The 22,693-nt window shown below is 39.3% G+C and overlaps 1 protein-coding gene across 2 annotated transcripts in view; it reads left to right on the forward strand.

The window, feature by feature from the left end:
* The window catches only part of LOC126267157 (gamma-tubulin complex component 4), a 150,407-nt gene that overhangs the window by 2,592 nt on the left and 125,122 nt on the right, over positions 1–22,693 (forward strand). The window contains exons 1-3 of one of the 2 annotated variants that reach the window (XM_049972103.1): positions 7,189–7,245; positions 13,297–13,423; positions 22,027–22,229. In XM_049972103.1, coding sequence (XP_049828060.1) covers positions 13,309–13,423; positions 22,027–22,229 — 318 coding nt within the window. In that variant the 5' untranslated portion in view covers positions 7,189–7,245; positions 13,297–13,308. Of the gene's footprint in view, positions 1–7,188; positions 7,246–13,296; positions 13,424–22,026; positions 22,230–22,693 lie in introns of those variants that run through there. The other variant, XM_049972100.1, reaches the window with a different exon arrangement.

A 22,693-nucleotide genomic window follows, 5' to 3' on the forward strand; every position in this document is an offset into this window, starting at 1 on the left:
AGAATGTGTGATTTCTGTGGTTTTGTTGGTGTAGCACAATACTATAAATTAATTTTTGTTGTTATTGCTTGTGGAATGGTGCAGTGTTTTTTTAGTGTTCTATATTTAGCTTGTTCCTGCCCTAAACCCCCAATTTTCTGAGGTTGTCCTGTTAGGTTCACAGTGAACACTTAGTGCATAGAGGAGCAATCACTCTGTTGTAGAAATAACTCGAAAGCAAGATTGTTTAAATACTGTTTACTGGATAATCGGTTACAACACACTAAAGGTGCCATCATCTTCACAGATCTGATGATGGCACGTTTAATGTGTTGAAACTGTTTATCCAGTAAACAGTATTTAAGCGCTCTTGGCTTTTGAGTTATCCCTGTTAGTTTCAGTTTATTTTTGGAGTGAGACGTTATTGCACCATATTGATGACGTCATGGATCAAAGCAGATGGGTGGAATTGGACGCTCCTGTAATGAGCCTCAAGAAATGATCAATGGATGATGTCACCACCAACATAGAAATAAAAAAAATGAAATAAACACATCGACAAACTGATGGGAGGAGTGGAGAGGTAGCGGTGCAGATGTTTTTGTTATTGATCTTGTCAGTCATATTAAAAATTTGGAAACGTCAGATCACAATATGAAAATTAGTGTTTTCATTAGAGATGTAAATATAACTATGGGATGTAAGTTACAGCCAGTCGCCTTCCAACATAATCTAAGCCTTGTGCCACACTAGAGATCAGTTTGTCACTGCTTCTTCTCCTCTCTCCCCCTCTCCCTCCCCCCTCCCAGAGGGAAACATTCCACGTGGGAAAAATATATCTAAAACTTCTGTAACTTACCAAACGAAAGTGTTGGTACGTTTATAGAGACAATAAAAAAACACACACACACACACACAAATTTTTGAGCTTTTGCAACCCACGGTTGCTTCATCAGGATAGATGGAAGGAGAGGGAAAGATGAAAGGATGTGGGTTTTAAGGGAGAGGGTAAGGAGTCATTTCAATCCTGGGAGTGGAAAGACTTACCTTAGGGGGGAAAAGGGACAGGTATACACTGACGCCACCCCCCCCTCCACACACACACACACACACACACACACACACACACACACACACACACACACACACACACACACACAAGAGCAAAATGACATATTATTTGAGAGATCTACAGCTGAAGAACAGAAACTGAAATCATTCAGATGCCATCTGTGTAACATCACTGTAATGTCACACTTCCCAGTATATGCCAATGGCTCACGATGTTCACTAGACTCAGCATTTTTCTTGCGTGGGTTGTGTCTGACCTTTGCAACATAAAACAGAAGTTCATAATGTCCAACTCCATCAGAGATTATAATAAAATGAGAGTAGATGTACATAAAATATGGAACTCCAAATGAGTTATTGGTGCTAAATATGGACATTAATGTTTATACACTAGATACAGCACAGTATGTAATATTCTTCTTAGTGTAGCTGCATAACAAGTTGGAACTGAGTCAATACACAGGCAGACAAATCAAGAAAATTAGTTTGGCTTATTTTACATCTATAGATATTTATCATTGGCTTCCTCCCATGAACTGTTGACCTTGCCAAAGAGGGATGGCTTGCATGCCTCAACTATAGACATGAATGTATAATTGGTCCAACTACAATGGAGGGCTGCCTGTAGAGAGGACAGACTAACTCTTTTCCTGGAAAGGCGTGGCAGCCTTTCCAGTACCTGCAGTGGTGGTAACAGTCTGGATAATTGATGGAACATTAGCTAACAAGGTCTTGTTGACCTGGAACTGTGAATGGCTGAAAGCAAGGGGAACTTAGAAACAGTTTTTGAAGGTGCTGTAAAGCTCTGTTGAATTGTTAAATGATGATAGCATCTTCTTTGGTAAAATATTCCGGAGGTGAAATAGTTCTCCGCTTGAATCTTTTGGTGGGGACCACTCAGGAGAATTTCGTCCCCATGAGAAACAAAACTGGTCGTCTACCAATCATAGTGTGGGATATTAGATAAATTAATTGGATAAGTAGATTAACAAATCTCAAAAAGGAAGTGAATAGATGTAACTTACGCATAGTGAGAATTAGTAAAGTGTGGTAATAGGAAGAACAGATCTTCTGGTCAAGTCAGTTAAGTGTTATCGGTGCAAAAATCAAATAGAGGTAATGCAAGAGTAGGCCTAATAATAAATAACAACATAGAAATGTGGATAAATTATTATGAATAGCATTGTGAATACATTATCATAGCCAAGATAGACATAAAGGCAACACCTAGCACAGTATTAAAAGTTTGTATGCCAGCTAGCTGCACAGACAACAAAGATACTGAAAAAATGTATGCTGTGATAAAAGCAAATTATTCAGATAGTTAAAGGGGGTCAATTCAAATGAAGTGGTCCAATGAAAATTAAGTTGGTTGCTTGACCATTTATAAATATTGTAATTTATTTTACATGTGATTGCCCATAATTGAGAAGTTCAAAACAGTGTTAAAAAAATATTTTACCTTTCACCTTTACTGAACGGCAGCCATTTTCATTTGTAAGTATGCGGTGATGTTTCAGTTTAGAAGCTTGCTACTGCAAGCTACATCTATTTAACCTGCTTACTGCATTTGTCTTCATCTACCTCTGCAATTTTTGTACCGTGAACTTCCCTCCAATAATAAATTGTTCATCACATTTAAAGAGGAATATTTGATATGAGTCCATCAACTTTGAGCAGTGACATGGGAAACGTGTGACAAACTGTGTAAATGATACAGATGTATCAGTGGTTGTTTTTTCAAATGGGCTAAGCTGCAGATCAGTCTGTTACCACAGCCAGTTTTAACAAATGTATGGCTAAGATACCCAAAATGAACAAGATTATCAGTTTTTTTTTTTCCCCGCTTCGCATTTGATGGCTTTGCCATCTCACAACCAACCTGTCAGCTTCCAACCTAACCTCTAAATTGGGGTGAGTTTTTATTTATTTTTCTTCACTTTCATTGGCTTGCCAAACCAACGATAAAATTGTGAATATATGCACCAAAAGGTGATTTGCCAGTATCCATTAACATCACATCAGTGGTCAAAGCTGATTACTTGTATCTAATATTTCTCTTGACCCAGGGATTGCTTGACATCTCAGAAAGTGTTTTCCCAACCAATACCTTCTTTTACTCAATTTGTGTCACAATTTTTTTTCTTCCCAGTAGACTTATCAGTAACTCCTCATTAGTGACATGCCCTACCCATCTAATCTTGAATGTTCTTCTGAAGCACAACATTTCAAAATCTTCTATTCTCTTCTTGTCTGAACTGTTTATCACCCACTTCAATGTGTATTCAATGCTAAAAAATTTATCTTCTTCAGAAATGCTTCTCTTACTATTGCCAGTTTATATTTTACAACCTCTCTGCTTCACAAATAGCAAAATTCATCTATTAGTTTTAGTGTCTCATTTTATAATCTTAGTTCCCTCATCATTACCTGATTTGATTACATCCCATTATCCTTCGTTGATGTTCATCTTACATCCTCCTTTCAACACACTGTCCATTCCATTTAGCTACTCCACCAAGGCCTTTGCTGTCTGTGACAGATTTACAATGTCATTGGCAAACTTCAAGGTTTTTATTTATTCTTCCTGAATTTTAATTCCTTCTCCAAATTTTTCTTTCCTTTCCATTTCTGATTGCACAACAACATATTGAATGACATCAGGGATAGGCTACAACCATATGTCATTCCCTTCTCAACCACTGTTTTCTTTCATGCGGTTGTTATCTGGTTTTTGTACAAGTTGTGAATACCCTTTCTCGCCCTGTCTTTTACCCCTTCTACCTCCTGAATTTGAGAGAGTTTATTCCAGTCAGTGTTGTCTAAAGCTTTCTCTAAGTCAACAGAAGTTACAAACGTAGGTTTGCCTTTCCCTAACCTGTCTTCTAAGAGAAGTCGCAGGGTCAGTATTACCTTGTGTGTTCCTTCATTTGTCCAGAATCCAAATTGATATTCTCCAAGGCTAGCTCCTCCTAGTTTGCCATTTGTCTGTAAATAATTCATGTGAGTGTTTTTCAACCATGATTTGTTCAGTTATATTTACACCTTTCAGCAACTGCTTTCTTCATTGGAATTGTTACATCCTTCTTGAAGTGTGATGGTATTTCCTCTGTCTTGTACATCTTGGATACCAGGTGGAATAGTTTTGCCATGGTTGGCTCTCCCAAAGATGTTAGTTCTGGCAGAATGACTTAAGACTTTCAGCACTCTGTCAGTGTCTTCTCACTGTGTCTTATCTCCCACCACATCTGTGTTCTCTTCCCTTTCTATAATATAACCTTGATGTTCATTTCCCTGCCGCAGCCCCTCTATATTCCCCTCTGAACTTTCCCTCCTTTGCTTAGTACCGGTTTTCTGTTTGAGCTCTCAATTTTCATACAGCTGCTTCCCTTTTCTTCAAAGGCTTCTTTAATTTTTCTGTAGGCATTATCAAACCTTCCCCTAGTTGTATATGCCTCTACAGTTCTGCATTTGTCCTGTAGCCATTTCTGGTTAGCTATTTCACACTTTTCATCAGTCTAATTTTTTAGATGTTTGTATTCCTTTTTGCCTACTGCATTTTCATATTTTCTCTTTGAGCAGTTAAATTTGGTATCCTAAGGAAAAGATAGATTGCTACTTACTGTAATGATGGCATGGTAAGTTACAGAAAGTCACAATGTAAAGATACTTACATCACACTTTACCTTTCGGCCAAGGCCTTTGTCAGAAAATGAAAAACACACACACACACACACACACACACACACACACACACACACACACACACACACACATACAGGATGAGTCAGGAGGAAATAAAAATATGCCCTTTTCTTGACTGTCTCTAGGTAAACCAGTGAAAACAGCTAGGAACAAGAAAGGTGCAGGTGACGGTAAATTAAGATCATGCTATGTTATGGTTTGTTTATGTTTCCTCACAGATGATGTTCAAACAGTCCACCGTCAACTTCAATGCATGTTGCTGCTCCTGTAGACAGGTCATGCCTTTGATTGGAGCTCAGTTTTGCATTCCTTTACGTGGGCACAAGCATGTAAAATACAAGCAAGAGATTCCTCTCGTGTCCACTGTGCGCTTGTAGACGGTATCCAACCCCACAAACAGTAATCCAATGGCGTAAGATCAGGTGACTTTGATGGCCAAACAATGACTCCAAGACGACTGACCCGACGACCAGGATATGTTGTGTTGAGATACCGTGTTACTGCCCGTACGGAATGTGTTGGAGCTCTGTCATGTTGAAATTACATACGAGCTCATGTTGCCAAAGGAATATCTTCCTCATATCCTGGTAACACATTCTGAAGAAACTCAAGATACCGCGTCCCAGTAAGATGGTTATCTAAAACAAATGGACCAGTGAGTTGGTCATCAATAATCCTGCACCACCTGTTGACTGAGAAGTCGTTGAAAATTCATTTTCACAGCAGCGTGCACATTTTCATTTGCCCATACATGAGGGTTGCGCATGTGTTGATTCTGTTGCGGGTAGATGTTGACTCATCAATGAACAAAATATGTGTAATCATTGGCACTGATCCATTGACAGAATTCTTGCCGTGTGGCAGCATCTCCTCCATGCGGATGTTGTACACTCTGCCGATGAAAGTGGTACAGACCATGCTCGTGTACTGTGTGTATCACTTGTCTTTCTGGAATATCAAGTTTGGTACCAATTCTTCTAGAGCTAGTAGTAGGGTTGTGTCCCATTACTTGAAGAATGTCCTAGACTTCATTAAGAGTTTGTTGTATGGGGCGTTCAGAGACAACATTTATGCTGGGAAGCATACCACACTTAAGCAATCCATGAAATACCCTGCTGTCCGGCACTCTGCGATTCAGATAGCGTTGTTGATATTCCCTCACAGCAGATCTGGAATTCCTATTGGACAGACCATAGACAAACAGTATGTCAGCATACTCTGCATGTGTGAAGATCCATGGCATTTTCACTACACAAAACTGTATTCATTTTTCTCATAACGACACTGTAGTACCATGCACTACGACAGGCACTGTCGGACTGTGACTTGTTTCTCGTTCCTAGTTGTTTTCATTAGTTTACCCGGAAACGGTTAAGAAAAGGGCATATGTTTAGTAGGCACTTTTTTTTGTTCAGAATCACCAGTAGTATCACCCATCAAACCATGTACGTTTCCTCCTGACTCACTCTGTATATTCATTCACACAAGCAAGCATACCTCATGCACACATGGGTGCCATTTCTGGCATTGTGGACCGGAAAGTGACTGTCACATAGAACAAAAACAGCAGTCTGACTTGGGAGGGGGGGGGGGGGGGAGGAGGAGCAGCAGGGGGGATAGCAGGTTATGGATGGGGAGAGAGAAGAGCACTGTCTGGTGTCTGGCAGTTCATACAGGGACTACACTGCCACCAGGCACATTGTCAGGGAGGCTGTGGAGGGGGGGATACAGGGAGTCAAAAAATAAAGGAGGGGGTAAGGGGAAAGATGGGCGGTTGTGTTGGCAGAGGCAGCACACAAAGGGGGTGTGAAATAGAATAGGAAGGTGGTGATAGGACAGAGAGGGTGGAAGTTATTGGGTTGAGGTAGTGGGGAAGTATGGTACTGCAGATTGAGGCTAGGGTAATTTTGGAAGTGGAGAATATGTTCAAATGGCTCTGAGCACTATGGGACTTAACATCTGAGGTCATCAGTCCCCTAGAACTTAGAACTAATTAAACCTAACTAATCTAAGGACATCACACACATCCATGCCCAAGGTAGGATTCGAACCTGCGACCGTAGCGGTCGCGTGGTTCCAGACTGTAGCACCTAGAACCGCTCGGAGAATGTGCTGTAAGGATTACTCCCATCTCCACAGTTCAGAAAATCTGGTGACGAAGGGGAGGATCCAGATGGCTTTGGTAGTGAATAGGGTTGCCACAAGTTCTGGAAATCAGGAAAATATCAAGGAATTTCAAACATGTCAGGAAAACATCAGGGAAATTAAAAAAAAAAAAAAATACTGGAATAATCTTGTTTTTGTTTTAGTAGATGAAATGGTGTGTTTACTGAGATGTGCATCGTTGCTGGCTATGCACAGCTGAGTACATGTGCCACTTCCTACACCCTTATTCTCACTACTTCTCTCATTCCTACCACTCCTCTCAGTTTACAGCCAGTGCTTCCACCACTTCTTGCCACTGGCCTAGCAGCTGCCGACTACAGACAGGTAGGTGTGAGCAATCATTTGTTTGGATCTGATTGTCAGAGATTATTGACGCAGCGACTGTAGATGGTGGTCATGTGTGCGCGAGTTGTCTTAGTGATTTAGTGTGTGTGTGTGTGTGTGTGTGTGTGTGTGTGTGTGTGTGTGTGTGTGTGTGTGTGTGTGCTCATTTTTTGACAAAAGTTATGACCAAAAATTTAGTTGTGAGAATGTCATTGTCTTTTCTACATGCCTGTATCTGGCTCAGTGAACATCTTTATGGTGAGTTGATACCTGTCCTTGTTAGTATTGATTCTCAGAGTATTTGCTGCATCTGTTGTGTGGATTGATCACTGCGGCCTCATTTCATCAAGATGGCATCTCTGACATGTGAATAGCTGGCGAGCCATTTCTGAAGGTGCCTCTAACAGATCATGCGTGCCGATCTGAAGCCCATTAGTTCCCCCTAATGTGCAGGCCCTGCCCATCAGATCAAGTCTCACCGATCTGCCAGCAGCCCAGGTCTGTTTGTGTGTAGCATAATGTGGCAGATTTTCGTGGTTTATCCAAGGACCCAGGGCTGCTCTGCTCCTCACCAGGTTAGAACCATGGACAATTGTTTTTAGGAGTTGCGACTGTCTCACTGCAAGTATGTTGCACAGTGCAGTGTTTTATAGACATTTCATTTATTCTAGCACATTTTGGCATTTCAAAATTAATATATATATTAGAAAGTGTGGACGATAAGAAGAAGAAAATTGTGGCCATCATTGACAGTTTGTACGCTATGTACTCACATATTTCTTGAAAGAAAATTCACACTATATCTGTAAAATAATAAATTTAACACAGTGGGTAATAACTGACAATAACGAACGTAATAGACCTAACATTTTATTGGTGGTCATGTATAGTGTTGGTTTACACAACTCTTTTCTTGCCTTATACATTTCTTTCAAGAGGCCTACTTTTTTCTGAGGCTGTTTCTGAAATCAGTGAAGGTATTTTAAATCTGTCTTGCAACTAAAAGGAAATGCGTACTTTTGTTACAAATGTGTTTGTTTTATTGAAACAAAATAACAACAGTGGTCTTAATGAAATACACATACCATTTGGTTTGCTTTCTCCATTTAAAAACAGTTCATTAAAATATGATGTTGTTACTTATGATTTTTTGCTGACATGGGGGAGAAATACAAAAGCTCCTACATTTTTTTTGTCGGTTTATGTCTTTACTTATTCTTGACAACTTAAAATTTATCAGGGAAAAATTTTAAAACTTGTCTGGAAATGAGGGAAATATAAGGGAATTTCACTTGAGGAAACTTGTGGAACCATGGTGAAGCACCCATTGAAGTTGAGCATATTATGTTCAGCTGTATGTTGTGCAACAGGGTGGTCTGCTCTTGGCTGCAGTTTGGTAGTGGCTGTTCATCCTAGTGGACAGCTGGTTGGCAGTCATGCCAATATAAAAGCTGTGCAATGATTGCAGTTGAGCTGTTATTGACATGGCTGCTTCCATAAATGGCCTGTCCTCTGGTGGGGTAGGATAAACATGTGATAGGTCTGAAATAGGGAGAGCTGGGTGGATAGATTGGGGAGGTTTTGAACTTGGGTCTTCCACAGGGATGTGATCCTTGTGGCAAGGTGTTGGGATTGGGAGTGGCGTAGGGATGGACTAAGAGGTGGAAGTTGGGTGGGCGACCACTTTAGTAGGGGTGTGAAGGATCTTGGGTAGAATGTCACTCATTTCAGGGCATAATGATAGGTAATCAAACTCCTGATGAAAGATGTGGCTCAGGTGTACCACTTCAGGTTAGTATTGGGTGATGAAGGGGGCACTCTTTTGTGGCTGGTTCTTGGGAGGTGGTGGGAGGATTGGAGGGTATGAGAGGAAATGGTGTAGTAAATATGTTTGAGGAGTAGCTGCTGTGTGAGATATTTTTTGTCTGTGAAGCTTTTGGTGAGAGCCTCAGCACAGTTTCGGCGTGAGTGCGCCACACACACACACACACACACACACACACACACACACACACACACACACACACTGCAGATTGAAAGAGTAATGTTAAGACATATTTTCTTTGTTCTTTATTTTAATGCAGACTGGTACTGCCTTCATTTATTAACATGATTTCGTTGAAAAGTACACACAAAAGTTATACTGTAACGTTCTTATTATACAGTGAATGAATTTGTGTAACATCATCTGTGTAGTATGGACACTGAAGTAAATATTATGTTCTGCTCATACTGTCATTGATTTCTGGGGCCAAGCCAAAGAATATCACCATCACCTATTACATCCTCTAGATGACTGTAGTCTTTGACTATTTATTTTATGATGGGCTATTATTTACCCTCTGCCATGCATCTAGTGGTGGTTTGCAGAGTATATATGTAAATGCAGATGTAGATATTGGGTATGGCAGTTCTTATCACTGCAGATATGCTGTCCCTGGGTGGCTAGACCAAGGGAGGGAGTTTATAGGATGGAAGGGATAACAGCTGTCGAAATGGAAGTACTATTGGTGGTTGGTGGGTTTAATGTGGACAGAGGTATGGATGAAACCATCAGAGAGGAGCTGCTCAACATTGAGGAAGGTTGATGAGGATCAGGTGAAGCGGATGAGAGAGAAGGCATTGCGGTTGTGAAAGAATGAAGATATGATGTCTTGACCTGGATTGCAGATCATGAAGAGGCGAAATTTTTCAGTGGGAGCCCTGTAACAGGCTACAATGGGGTGTAGAGAATTGTTGGGTTTTGGGGAGCATGTAAAAGGTGTGTGTGTGAGGTGTCGTAGGTGAAGGGCATAAGACTTTAAGCAGGAATTGGAGGTTATGTTGGCTTCTGAGATTGGGTCACTCTGGCAGAGATTATAGTAGTCAGATAATTGGTGGCAGAGACCTTCCTCCAGGTAGTCATGGTGATTCGCAACAACAGTTTTGGAACCTTTGTTTGCGGGTGGGATGTTTAGGTCATTGTTTTGATGTTATGTATGACTGTCCTTTCTTCTGCTGAAAGGTTGTTCTGAGGAAGGGACCTGGGGAAGAACGGTGAGGCCAAGTTTGAGTAAGGAATTTCTTAGATGGTGACCAGGGCTTGGTTACGTATAAGGGAGTGAGAATCATGGTTGGATGGTGGTATGAATTGGAAGAGGCAGAGTTCATTGTTGGGATTAGATTGACTTTAGTTCAAGGATTGGTGGCAAAGAAATGTTTCCATTGCAGGGACCAGGAGAAGTAGTGTAGGTCTTTACAGGTCAAAGATGGTGCATTTGGGTGTAGGGCTAAAGTTGAGGCCTTGGGATAGTATTGACTGAAGCAGAAGTGTCAGACCTGTTCAACCTTTAATCCTACACCCAGTTTGCTCGGTTCTGGCCCATCCCATTTGGATCCCTGTTCCATGCTTATTCAATGGAATTGTAATGGATACTACTGTCACCTTCTGGAGTTGGAATCTCTTATTTCCTTTTACTTCACAGCTTGTGTCATTATCTAGGAATCTCATTTTACTGATACTTACTCACCATACTGCTGAAACTGGGTAAGCCCTTTGAAGGCTTCCAGTGGCATCTGTATGTTGCTCCATGGGGACATTTTAGTGCATTGATCCCCTTCATACCTCATAGGAAGCGGTTGCTGCCTGGGTTCACTGCTGTCATGATCCTGACTGACCACATACACCAACTGCAATCTCCTACCCCATTCTCCTTGACTCCCTCAAATGCTTTTTTTGCCCAGTCGTTGATTGACTCTTGGGGCTTAGGAGTGCAATCTCCCCCCCCCCCCTCCCCCTTCCCCCTCTGCCCCCCTTCCCATCCCCATCTAAAAAACTTTGTGCAGGGTTGGGAGGCCCACCCTCTATTTAATAAACTTTGTGCAATCAAGGGGATTTACACCACGTGGCATTCTTCCTCCCAGCCTCTTCCTGTCGGAATCTACCATCCTCTGCCATCTTTGCATCGGTCATACCAGGTTGACCCAAGAGTTTTTACTCCATAATAGGTGTCCCTCCCACCTTTGTAGTTGCGTAGCACTCCCCTCAAAGTGATCCATATTTTGCTGGAATGCAGCCGCCTTTTGACACTTCACACTAAATATAACTTACCACCATTTGTGTCATGGGCTTTAGCAGGTGACTCTTTCATGGTTTCATATGTCATGATTTGCAAAAGGTGATTTGTCCTCCCAGATTTAAGTGTTTGCATGTCCCTACAGGAATTGAGTCCTTCAGTTAGTGCAGACGTTGGTTTGGGGTCTTCAGATTTGCCTCCACACTGGTGACACAGCACTGTCAAAAGGTCAAGTACAAGCCACTGTCAACAGTGAGACTAAATAGGAAAACCAATACCAAAGCAAACTCTTGGATGAGTAGTCAGTAGTACATTGGAGATAGTAATGAATACAATGGGATGAAGTACTGACTGGGAGGTCGAGATGCCAGCTGTGAGGGACACTATTGACTGGTGTATTCATGTGGTGAGGTGGTGGCACTGGATGAATCCAGCACTGCAGTAATATTGCCCTCTGTCGTCTGTTGAGGTCCATTTGCTCTGGTGGGCTTAAACTTCCATGCAGGCCAATACCAGACAAGGGGTCCAAATAATTGTTAGCAAGTGGTGTTAACTGCCAAATACAATAGTGAACTCTTTTTTTTTTTTTTTTTTCCTGATTCTCAAATTTTAACTTTTGCGGCACACTTTTCATGATTGGCTTTTAATTTAATTTGTTTTAGTACACAGTGACATGATGTTGGAGGTACACCATCCTGCTGTGATAACAGCTTTACTGACTTGCAGGGACGTCTCCTAATGTCCATGCGAGTTCTCTACAGTTCCAGGGATCCTAAATATTGGTCGCCTATACCTTTGCACATTCTGAACAGATTCCACAGCCCTCCATTTCTTGTACAGGTCCTGACTAGGGCTGGTCATGGGGAGTTTCCTACCAGGATACTTCACTTGAAACATATCTATACAATCATTGATGGAGTGTGTTGCAGTGTAGCTAACTTCAGAGACGGTGTTGCCACTTTGCAAGCAGTTTGATTAGAGATGCTTAGTTGGTACGTGAGGCGTACCGGTTTTATGTGAGACACCTTGTATATCAGTATGAGGTAAAAGATACTTAATTCCCACCATCTTTTTCCACACATTTCACATTTTTGTAGTACCACTAGTTGAGATTTGTCTGTTGTGTAATATGGCTTTCCTGGATTCAGTTGCAGTTGCAGCTATGTGTAATGAAAACTGCATTTTAGATGGAGTAAATGTAGATTTTGCACTATGCTATAAATCAGTTTGTTACCAGCAGTCATTTGCACTGTCTTGCACTAATCCAGTAATTTGCTGTGTAATATATGATGAATCTGCACCTTTTGTCTGTGAAAGTGGCACTTTTCCTACATATAGTATGTTAAATTTAGCCTGACTAAGAATAAATGATTAGCAGCCATATTATAATAGTTGTTCACAAACAGTGCAAATGTTTAGTTTCTAACAACTGCTTTTATTTTGTTAATATCTTTACTTAGTTTATACCCCTGAAGGACTCCACGTGAATGCCATCAAACTCAAAGAATTATTGACTGAATAATATATTATTTTTTTTGTTTTGACAGATAACCTGGGCAAGTCTTTTAATTAATTTTTTTTAAAAATTTAACACGTAAAATAGACCAGTCCTTTTTTTTTGGGATCGCATGTAAGCTGCATTTACTATGGGGAACAGGCTTTGCTTCTATTACACCAATGTTCTAGCATTTCATTTTTAAAAATCTATGGAGTCTTAACTTATTCAACCATTGAGACTTTTTTTAACGGTGCATTTATAGTGAGGTGGTGACAGGCTATTGTGTAAATGAACATTTTATGCGAACTAGAGCAGTGAGCATGGCTCCAGTTTGAATGCGTTTAATGTTTTCTTCTAGTAATGTAGTAGCAGTTATGTTAGTGTCAGCACACTGGCTAATAAATACGATTTCCGAATTAATATTAAACAGGAAATTCTTTCCTGGTTTTGTGGACGACATTACCAAATGTTATTCCTTTTTCATATTTTTATTTGCAGGCTGTGGAATTTATGTCATTCATCCATCCTGGGGAACGAGCCCTTTTGAACAGAGTAATGATTATTGCAATTGACTACATGGCATTAAGGGATTTTCTACGATTTTATAAGTGTGTGCCAAGTCCAGGTAAGACTTTTTATTGTACTTAGATGCTCACCCAAGTTGTTGTAGGAATGCAAATCCATTCCATATGACTTTTCCCCATGTGTACAGTTGGTTTCACATGTGTAAAAATCATTAATTCATTCATCATATTTGGTGAATACTGCCATGAAGAAGAGTTCTCAGGCTTGTGGAATGAGTAAGTTGTGTATTAACAGGTAGAAGCAACCATTGCAGGATATTTAAAAAATTTCTTTACCAGTCAATTACCAGTGCCAATATTCCCACATTGTTAATTATGGTAATTATTTGTAGATAATTTGGCTTATAATGAGGTATAATCAGCATTTTAATATACTTGTAGAAAATGTACTTCTTTGAAAAATAAAATTAATTTAAAAAAAAATCTTTCTCATACACCACTCATCTGCAGTCTGCTATTTTGAGTTACTACTGGTTTTCAGCCTTGGCAATCGTGTTGCAGTCAGATACTGAACCTCACTCAACACAATGAAGATGGTTTTGAACAACATAAAACAAGTGGAACTGCTTTTATCACTGTATCAGCTGCTTATGACACTATCAACCTCAGAACATTGCTGAAGAAAATTTGAGCTCATCAGTGGTTACCAACTAACACCTCTCTTAGGCACTCTCCTGAAGAATATAAGGTAGCAGATCTTTGTGCGGGATAACAATAGCAGATGATGCATACAAAAGTGTTATTGCCTTGAGGCATTGCACTCGTTCCCATGGTTTTTAATATTTAGACCAATGATGAGCCCATTACAACATATCCAGGCATTTCATATTAGCTGATGATACACCATTGGCTGCTCAAGCAAAAATGTTTGAAGAGGGAGAAGAAAAGTTGATTTCATCTTTGGATATGCTTGGCCCCTGTTATGAGGCCAAACTCCAACAAGACTCGGATGTGTGCATTTCACTTACAGAATGGAGAAGCCTGGCCCTAATTGGTTGTCGCATGGCAAAGTAGTGGTAGGTTGTAATGAAAGTGCAGCTGCTCACTGACGTCCAGTGTGAGCTGTAATTATTGTATGGCAGTGAAACTTGTAGATATTCTAATGTGTTAATATAGTACTGACTTAAGCTGGAAACAATTAGTTTCAATTTTTGCCACCAGGTGCAAATCTGGCACAGTGAATGGATTGGGAATGGGACATGGGCAGAAAAGGTAAAATAAGTGAAAAAGCATAATGTTGATTTTATTATAAACAGCCAAATACACAGTTTGATCAATATGAACACTGGAGACAATGACAAGATGCTGCATCCATAAAACAATGTGATGAACAGTTTCTCGCAGCAGTTCTGGTGGAATCTGCACAATGTGTTCTTGTATACTGGCCTGTGGATCAGGTAAAGACTGAATATATTCCTGGAAATGTGTTTATTTAGATATCCACAGTCTGGAAAACCTCAGGAGATGGCCACACATCCGTGGAAGGTTGCATTAAGCAGATCTTTCACTGGGCAAGTGACATGAGGTGTTGCCGCATCTTGGATTGAAACCGTGATTTCCTCACAGGTGTGCTCTTCCAGACCAAGAATCGCATAATGTACAAGGAGATGTTCATAAAGTGCAGTTGTCACTGTACATCTGACAGGCCCTGTGAGTGTATTCTGTTCAAAGAAGAATGGACCAAGAAAAAAATTGTGTGTGAATCCACACCACACAGTCATATACGGTGATTGCAATGGATCTTTGTGCACAACATGCAGTTTAACAGTAGGGGTAAGTGTAACCACGTTTTGGCATAGTTCAACTTTGACACCAAATTACCAACTTGTTATTGAAGATATGATTTTGAAATCTCTCTTGCTTGAAGTTTGACTTATTGACTTTTAAACAATCTACATTTTGTTTTTGAAAAAAGAAATTATATGGTCAATTAATTGTTTTCAAAATTTTGTGTTGAGGTTACACTTACCCCATGGTTCGGGGAAAGTTTAACCCCACATCGTTGTACCCATACAGAGCATTGTAAAAGAGACTTGGGGTAAGTGACCTGATTACCCAATTTTTACTGGATTTGAGGATTTTTAAATTATTAAAATATCTTAAATTTTACTCACGATATGAACTTTTTTGAACGCGGCTCTTTGTATATTATTAAATACACAGAAAATGTTAGCTAAACTAAAAAATAAGTGTTAGCCTAAACCATAAAACACTGAAATGGAATGCTTCATAGATGATTTATTTTTGTTTTATGCCAGTAATTGATTAGTTTAAATTCTACAAAAGTAATATTTTTTCCGTAGTAGGCAATTTAACAAAAATAATAAAATATCTAGTATCAAGAGAAAAGAAAAATTCACTTTATAAGTTCACTTTCTATTATTTTTCATGGTAATTGAACTAAAGTTGTTGGCAATTTGTGTTTAACGCAATCTGCCCTCATTCAACTTATTATATTCACACTTAGGCCCTAACTATTATTTAGTCACTGAATGTTGTATGAATCAAATGTAACACCAAATGTCAGGTCTCCCCTGCGACTCAAAGTAGGCTCAGGCAGCAATGAAATGACATCAGAGGATGGAACTTCCGTCTCATCTCTTCTATCAGCCCAGTAGAATGTGGTGCCATGCTTTGTCTTATTTTTGCATCTGTGGAAAATCACTTCTGGATCTCCTAAATCACTAGTTTTGGTAACCTGGCCAATAAAATGAACTTTCTTACATTTTGTTGCAAAAGCTACCAGAACATAGTTTCCAAATGTAATTTTATCTTTGGCTTCAAAAAAGTTTGCCTCTTTTTCTTCTTCACATTTTATCATTTCTTTCCTGCTATTGTCCAGTGTTATTATGGTCCCATTTTCTTCATCACTGCTTATTAAAGATAGGCCTCCTTCAGCTTCACTTTCTTCACTTGTTGATTCAACTTCCAGTCTTTTTTTCTTGTTACCCACATGAGCAATGAGGGATTTTTTTCCCACAACATTTCGAGATGCCATTTCTAATAAAGCAACAGCACTTTGTTTGGAAGATTTACTTTTCATTACCAAGCCCTTTTTATGTTGATAATGCTTTACATTTTCCTTTCTCCTTTCTCCTTATTATTCTTGTTTCCTTTAAAATCTTTTTCTTTATAGATGGCATCTTGAAAAGTGATAACTTCAGCTCCTGGTGCAATCCTCTTCTTCTTTGTTTTACCAGTGGGACTACACTGCCGTACTGTCATATTTTATAAAAGGAAACGTGGTTTAAAAATATAGTAGACTTAAATAAAAAATAAAATACATCTCACACACACTCAGTAGGCCTACAAATCCAGCACATCAAGTATTCTGGTACCCATATGTACAGGAAGGCCAGTTTAGTTGATCTAGTGTGATATCAAAAACGTGGTTACGGCTTAAATAAAAAAATGTGTCCTGGTAAGTTTGTTTGGGGCAAGTGTAACCTCCCCTGGTTACACTTGCTCCAGCCTGTTGGTTACACTTGCCCCACATGGGGACAAGTTGGGGTAAGTGTAACCATGCCTGGCATATCAAGAGCTTTATCAGTAGAATAAAGTGAATCTCATATTTGAAATTGTCATGCAAAAGTTAGTTTGTAACCAAAAAAATGTGCAATTATCTTTAAAACTGCAAAAATGACAGACCACCAAATTCTGAGCATGTCACTCACTTGCAGAGTGAAAATGTAGACATCAATTCAAGTCCAAAATTTAATTACCAATTTATGTCTGATTTGACAACTTATGGTGAAATATAACAAAGAAAGGAGTAACTTAATATGTGTGATAGGTCAGAGGTAAAAAATACAGCTTCTTTAAGGCACCATAAGCCGTGGTTACACTAACCCCATGGTTACACTTACCCCACTTCACCCTACCCCGAATTCAGCAGTTGTATGTGGTCACTGCACCCTGTAGTGTGAATTGTGCCTAGTCATCCATAGAATATTGTCTGGCCACATGTCATCAGTTTTGATCTGTGCCAGGAATCAAAGAGCAGATTCAGAACTTTGCTGCACATAGTTAGATTTCAGTTTCTGCACTGTCTGGATCACATATAGGTACCAGTGTAAAATAGACTGCAAAACTGTCTGCACTGTCGACCATGGAATGGCCAATTCTCATGATACCATATGAGTACTAGCATTACCCAGAGCACATGATGCATGCTCAGTTAGAGCAACAGCAATAACTTCCATTGGGATAGGACACCTTTCTCTTCCATGTGCCACATCAAGATCCCCTGTGCTTTCTCATGTCATTATTGTGATCTTTAAACCATTTAATGATGTCAGGCCTCTCCTCAGACCTTTCAGTTGACAATACTTTCTCAATGCAGCACTTTATTTGCTGCTGTTCATATAAAACTGTTTCACTAATAGCACATGCTCTCTCTTCTCGATAGCCATACTTTTCAATCATGTCCTGGCTTCTCAAATGACAGAATGGATGTCATACCATCATACAAATGGTGTACAGTGCCCGATTTTAACATTACCTAACACCTGTGTATCTTGGTGTTAATCTTCATCATACACCGTCCTTCAGGAAACACTGCCATAGCACCAGGCTGAAGAGCAGTGCAAGGAACAATATTTTGAGGAAGTTCATGGTTATCAACTGGGAAGTTAGGCCTCACGCCCTGAAAAGTCTGCTTTTGCATTGTGTATGCCAGCTGATAATACATGCCACCTGTGAGGATCTGCTCACACCAAGCAAGCTGTCACTGCAGTCAGTGAGACTGTCTGAATGCCGTCAGGATGTATGAAGCCAATTCCAGTTGACAGACTCTACTAGATTGTTGTAATGGCTCCCCCCACAGCAAGTAGGCCGTTGCTGCTGATGTGGAGAGGGCAAAGTAGATCGATGATCCCCATCATCTACTGCATCATCATCAAGCTGTAATCTGTCAGTTGAAATGTAGAAAGCTGGCCAGTGTGGCCGTGCGGTTCTAGGCCCTTCAGTCTGGAACCACGTGACCGCTACGGTCGCAGGTTCGAATCCTGCCTCGGGTGTGGATGTGTGTGATGTCCTTAGGTTAGTTAGGTTTAAGTAGTTCTAAGTTCTAGGGGACTGATGACCACAGATGTTAAGTCCCATAGTGCTCAGAGCCATTTGAACCATTTTGAAATGTAGAAAGAGTTTCATCATTAGAACTCGACCACTGTAGAGAACATTAAGGTCTACCTCCATCATCAGATGGCAGAGCAAGCTGCCACCGGATATCCCTGCAATGGAAATGGTCTACCCCACTCTCTTTGGAGATCATTCAGTTGTGCTAAAGAGACTGCATATACTATGCTTGTCTATCCTTTTTTGGTGTATTGCTGTATGATATAGGATCCTAACCAGATGGGATTGAAAGAGGACATTGGAAAAATTCAAAGAAGGATATTGTATCATCCCTAAATAGGGGAGAGTGTCACAGATCTGGTACATGAGTTGGGGGTGGCAATCATTAAAATAAAGGCTTCTTTGTGGCAAGATCTTTCCACAAAATTCCAGTCACCTATTTTCACTTCCAAATGTGAAAATATTTTGTGGACCATATTTTGGTTGTTTTTCCTGACTGAAATAATGGAGATATAGTCTCAAAGTGGGTCTATGAATCCTCAAGCCAAGGCCTTAAATGTGAATTCCATAGTAATCGTGTAGATGTATATAAAGGTGTAGATGTGGCTGTGGACACGATTTAAGTTTAATGTTAATGATCTTGATTTTTGTGGTGGAATTTCCAACCACCTTGACTTCATTTGCTGTAGTTTCTTTACCTAAATTTATCAGTGCGGAGACCCACTCTGATTTTGTTTCTCCCCCCTCCCCCTCCACAATCCCACTTGCCTCTATGTCCTCTTTCATTTATCTGTGGTGGCTCACTGCCGACATGAAACATGGCGTAATGCAACAACCTCAGACAGATGCAACAGTACTGTGATGTGATTGCCATTGCTGCAGAAGCAACTTGAATAGTCTTGTCATGTTGCTCTCCCACTGCAGTCAGTGAACTATGTGAGAGTACAATTCTTGTAGTGTAAGAAGTCACTTTGGTGGAGTGATGTGTTGCACAAGCATGTACCGTATGGACAAATAATGATCACCACTGTAAAAAGTTTATTTAGGTAATGAATTAGTGTAACCTGTTGTTTGGATCTGTGTTAAATTTATGCACAGGCATTATGTAATGAATGGATGCAATGTACCTCCAAACCAGGTTGATGTTGACATCTCAACATGTTCGTGGTACGTGCCAGTTAGGCAGTTTATTCTGTGTTATTGGTTCCTACCATGGAGGTAGGATGTGACAAGGAGGAAGAGCAGCCATGACAATGCCTATGGTGTCACAGGAACAAGGCAGATCTTATTATCTAGATATTCAATTGGAATCTGATAACCAAGAGATCATTTTTGGACTTAGTCTGTGTCAGTGTATTTGTGATGTTCTAACACTGAACCAACTGTGTTATGTATGGTAATTATAAATGAGAGCACAATAAGCATGGTGTTTATGAGACAAGTTGTATTTATTATTTCAAAAACTGGTTATTGGATTGTACTATGAACTTCCAGCAGTAACTGCAGCACTCTGAGAAATGCAGTGCAGTCAGAAGATATTGGTGAGATTGCTGAAATAATAAGGTGAGCAAGATTGAATAATGGTAAATTGTAGATCCTGAGCAAAATTTCTCATCTCTCTCTATCATAATAAAGAGGCAGAAGAACATTGTGCTCTTCATCATTAACTCTATCTGTACTGCTGTGAATCACTGTTGACATAGAACTAACACTGCCGCAAAAACAAACCTGATACAGAACAGACCACTTCTGAATGCAATCTTGAGTGTGAAGAATAAAGTAGGCACTACTTTTGTCAACAGCACGTACTGTGTGTGTCAGTGGAACAAGTTAGTTTCCAAAGACAATACACAAAGCATACTGTCGACATCCGTAATGTCACAGAGATGTTCTCAATGAAATACATATTCAAAAATAATTGGGAGTAAGTAATCATACAAAGTGCAATTACTTTGTAAAGAGCCACGTAAAACCACAGCCCCATTGTACCAAAATAATAAATTTTTGTTTTGTTAAGTTTATTAAAGAGAGTGTGTAAAAAATGGTGATTTCAGTACCCAGTAAAAGCCTGTTGAAAATATGGAAACCTGCTGTATTAGGAACTGCACTGACATTGTCAGTCTATATTAACAGTATTATGTCAGTATATAAGTATGTATAAATAATCAGTAATTTGAGTATATTGCTGTCATCTCCAACTCGAACAGTGTTTTACAAGTGTTCAGCTTTCACAGATTTTCCACATTCACACTAGCTAACTGCAGCTGACTGACTGACTGACTGACTGACTGGCTGGCCACCTGTGACTAACTTACCGGAAGATGCTGACTACGACATTGTCAATTATGCCCATGTAGCGATTTTGTGCTATATGCATAGAGGAAATTATTCAAAAATTATTTCCAAAATTTGAAGTTCAGCTCAACTATGTTTTCAATAATAAAATGGAAAACAAGGAATTACAGCCATATTTATATACATTCAAAACTTAAGTTGTTTTGTTTCACTACTGGATAGTATTTCCTTAAATAACTTTTATGGTTGGTTGTGCAGTAGTGTGCAAAGATTTAGACAAGAAAAATGTTGTGTGTTTTCTAGTAATGCCAGCAAGGTAATTCAGGAACAAAATTGTATGTCTGTAATACTTCATTAACAGTAATAGTTTTTAGGAATCATTTAAATTTCTTGATACAAAAACACACTATTGTTTGGTAATACCTGATTTTTGTGGTGCTTACAAAACATCAGTTTTGAATAGTAATATTTCTTGCACTATATAAATCTGAAAGAAGACAAAGTGCTCTTTTTATGAGAACAACTAAGGTTCTATAATAAGGCATATCGTTCCTGTAACGCACTCAGAATTTCAACGCACAAGATCTTACTGTGTCCTGAGTACTGAATACTTCTCCAAATAAAATATTTCCATAAAAAAATACATTGTTGTAATCAATCGAATGTAAGTTGTTTAAAGAATCAGGAAAACTTAACTCTTAAAAGAATTTTGAATTTTCAGCTATCTGTTGTATGTAGATTAGATGATAAAAGAAGAAAAATTTGTATTTTTGTTTGGAGAGGGATTAGGGGAAGTTGATATATTCCACCTTGCTACGTTTAAATCTGTTGATAAATTTATTTACTTAGCACTGTGTTTGCATCTGACACTTAAACAAATTATGTTTTGTTTCAGTCTACTCAGAGTGATTAATTTTTGTATAATAGATTACATATTTTACCCTTTTTGTTGCCTCTTAGCTATTATTAGTATTCTAGCAGATAAATACACAGTAGCACCTAGAATAAGGTGCCATATGCACGGAAGTGGCAGCATATTCACATGATGTACAACCATTTGTATTGGTTTACAAATTGTACTGCTCTTGATGGTTTGATAGAGGTGATACCTGTAAATTTATTGCTACAGGTATCATCTATGAAGATGATGATTTTGATACTTCTGTTACTTCTTACAACTGTAAGTTTGAAGTCTGGCATTACACAATGACTGTTATATCCCTTTTGTTAAGGAATTATATTCCGTTTTAACATCAGAGTTCTTCTTTTTCAGTGAAGAAGGAATCTTCATCTGGTGGAATGTATCTTCGTGCCTTTTGCAATGCTTTGGATGAAGTGCTGGAACCGTATGAGAAGGAGTTAAGTGAACTTGAAATATCAGCTCTCAAAGATCCTTACTTGCCTTTAACATTTGTGGTTAGTAGGGCAGAGAAGTACTCAGGGCTTTTCAGAGTTCTGAAAGACATGATCTCTCAGGTAATTGTTACGCCTCTGCATTGTTTTATTATGTCGATGTATTCCTTTTCTTATTGTTAGCATGTTATAAGCAGAAATCAGGGTGACTGTTGTAGTTTCTAGTGTTTGTAAAGAAATCTGGTAGTAGCATTTTCTTTCTTTCCTTTGGATTGTAGTTGGGGTGTTGGGTTGGGAGTTGGTCAATTTTGAATAACAGAATACAAGAAACGTATTTCAGAATCAGTTGTTATGGAGAATAGGTTTAAGTTTTAGATACTGTTAGAAGAAATTGTTAATTTGGTAACAAGCATTTTCACTCCATCCCTAAAATACACAGGAATACACAAATATATGCTTAGTGTCTACAACTGGGATAATGTGACATGAAAACAACTGGTGGGATTCTAGTAGGGTATTGAACTGGGTCTCAAATGTGTAAGTGGGTTTTGGAAGTTAATACCTTTCTAAAAACTCACCATTTTGGA

The sequence above is a fragment of the Schistocerca gregaria genome, chromosome 4 (genome assembly GCF_023897955.1).
Source record: "Schistocerca gregaria isolate iqSchGreg1 chromosome 4, iqSchGreg1.2, whole genome shotgun sequence".
Taxonomy (NCBI): Eukaryota; Metazoa; Arthropoda; class Insecta; order Orthoptera; family Acrididae; genus Schistocerca; species Schistocerca gregaria.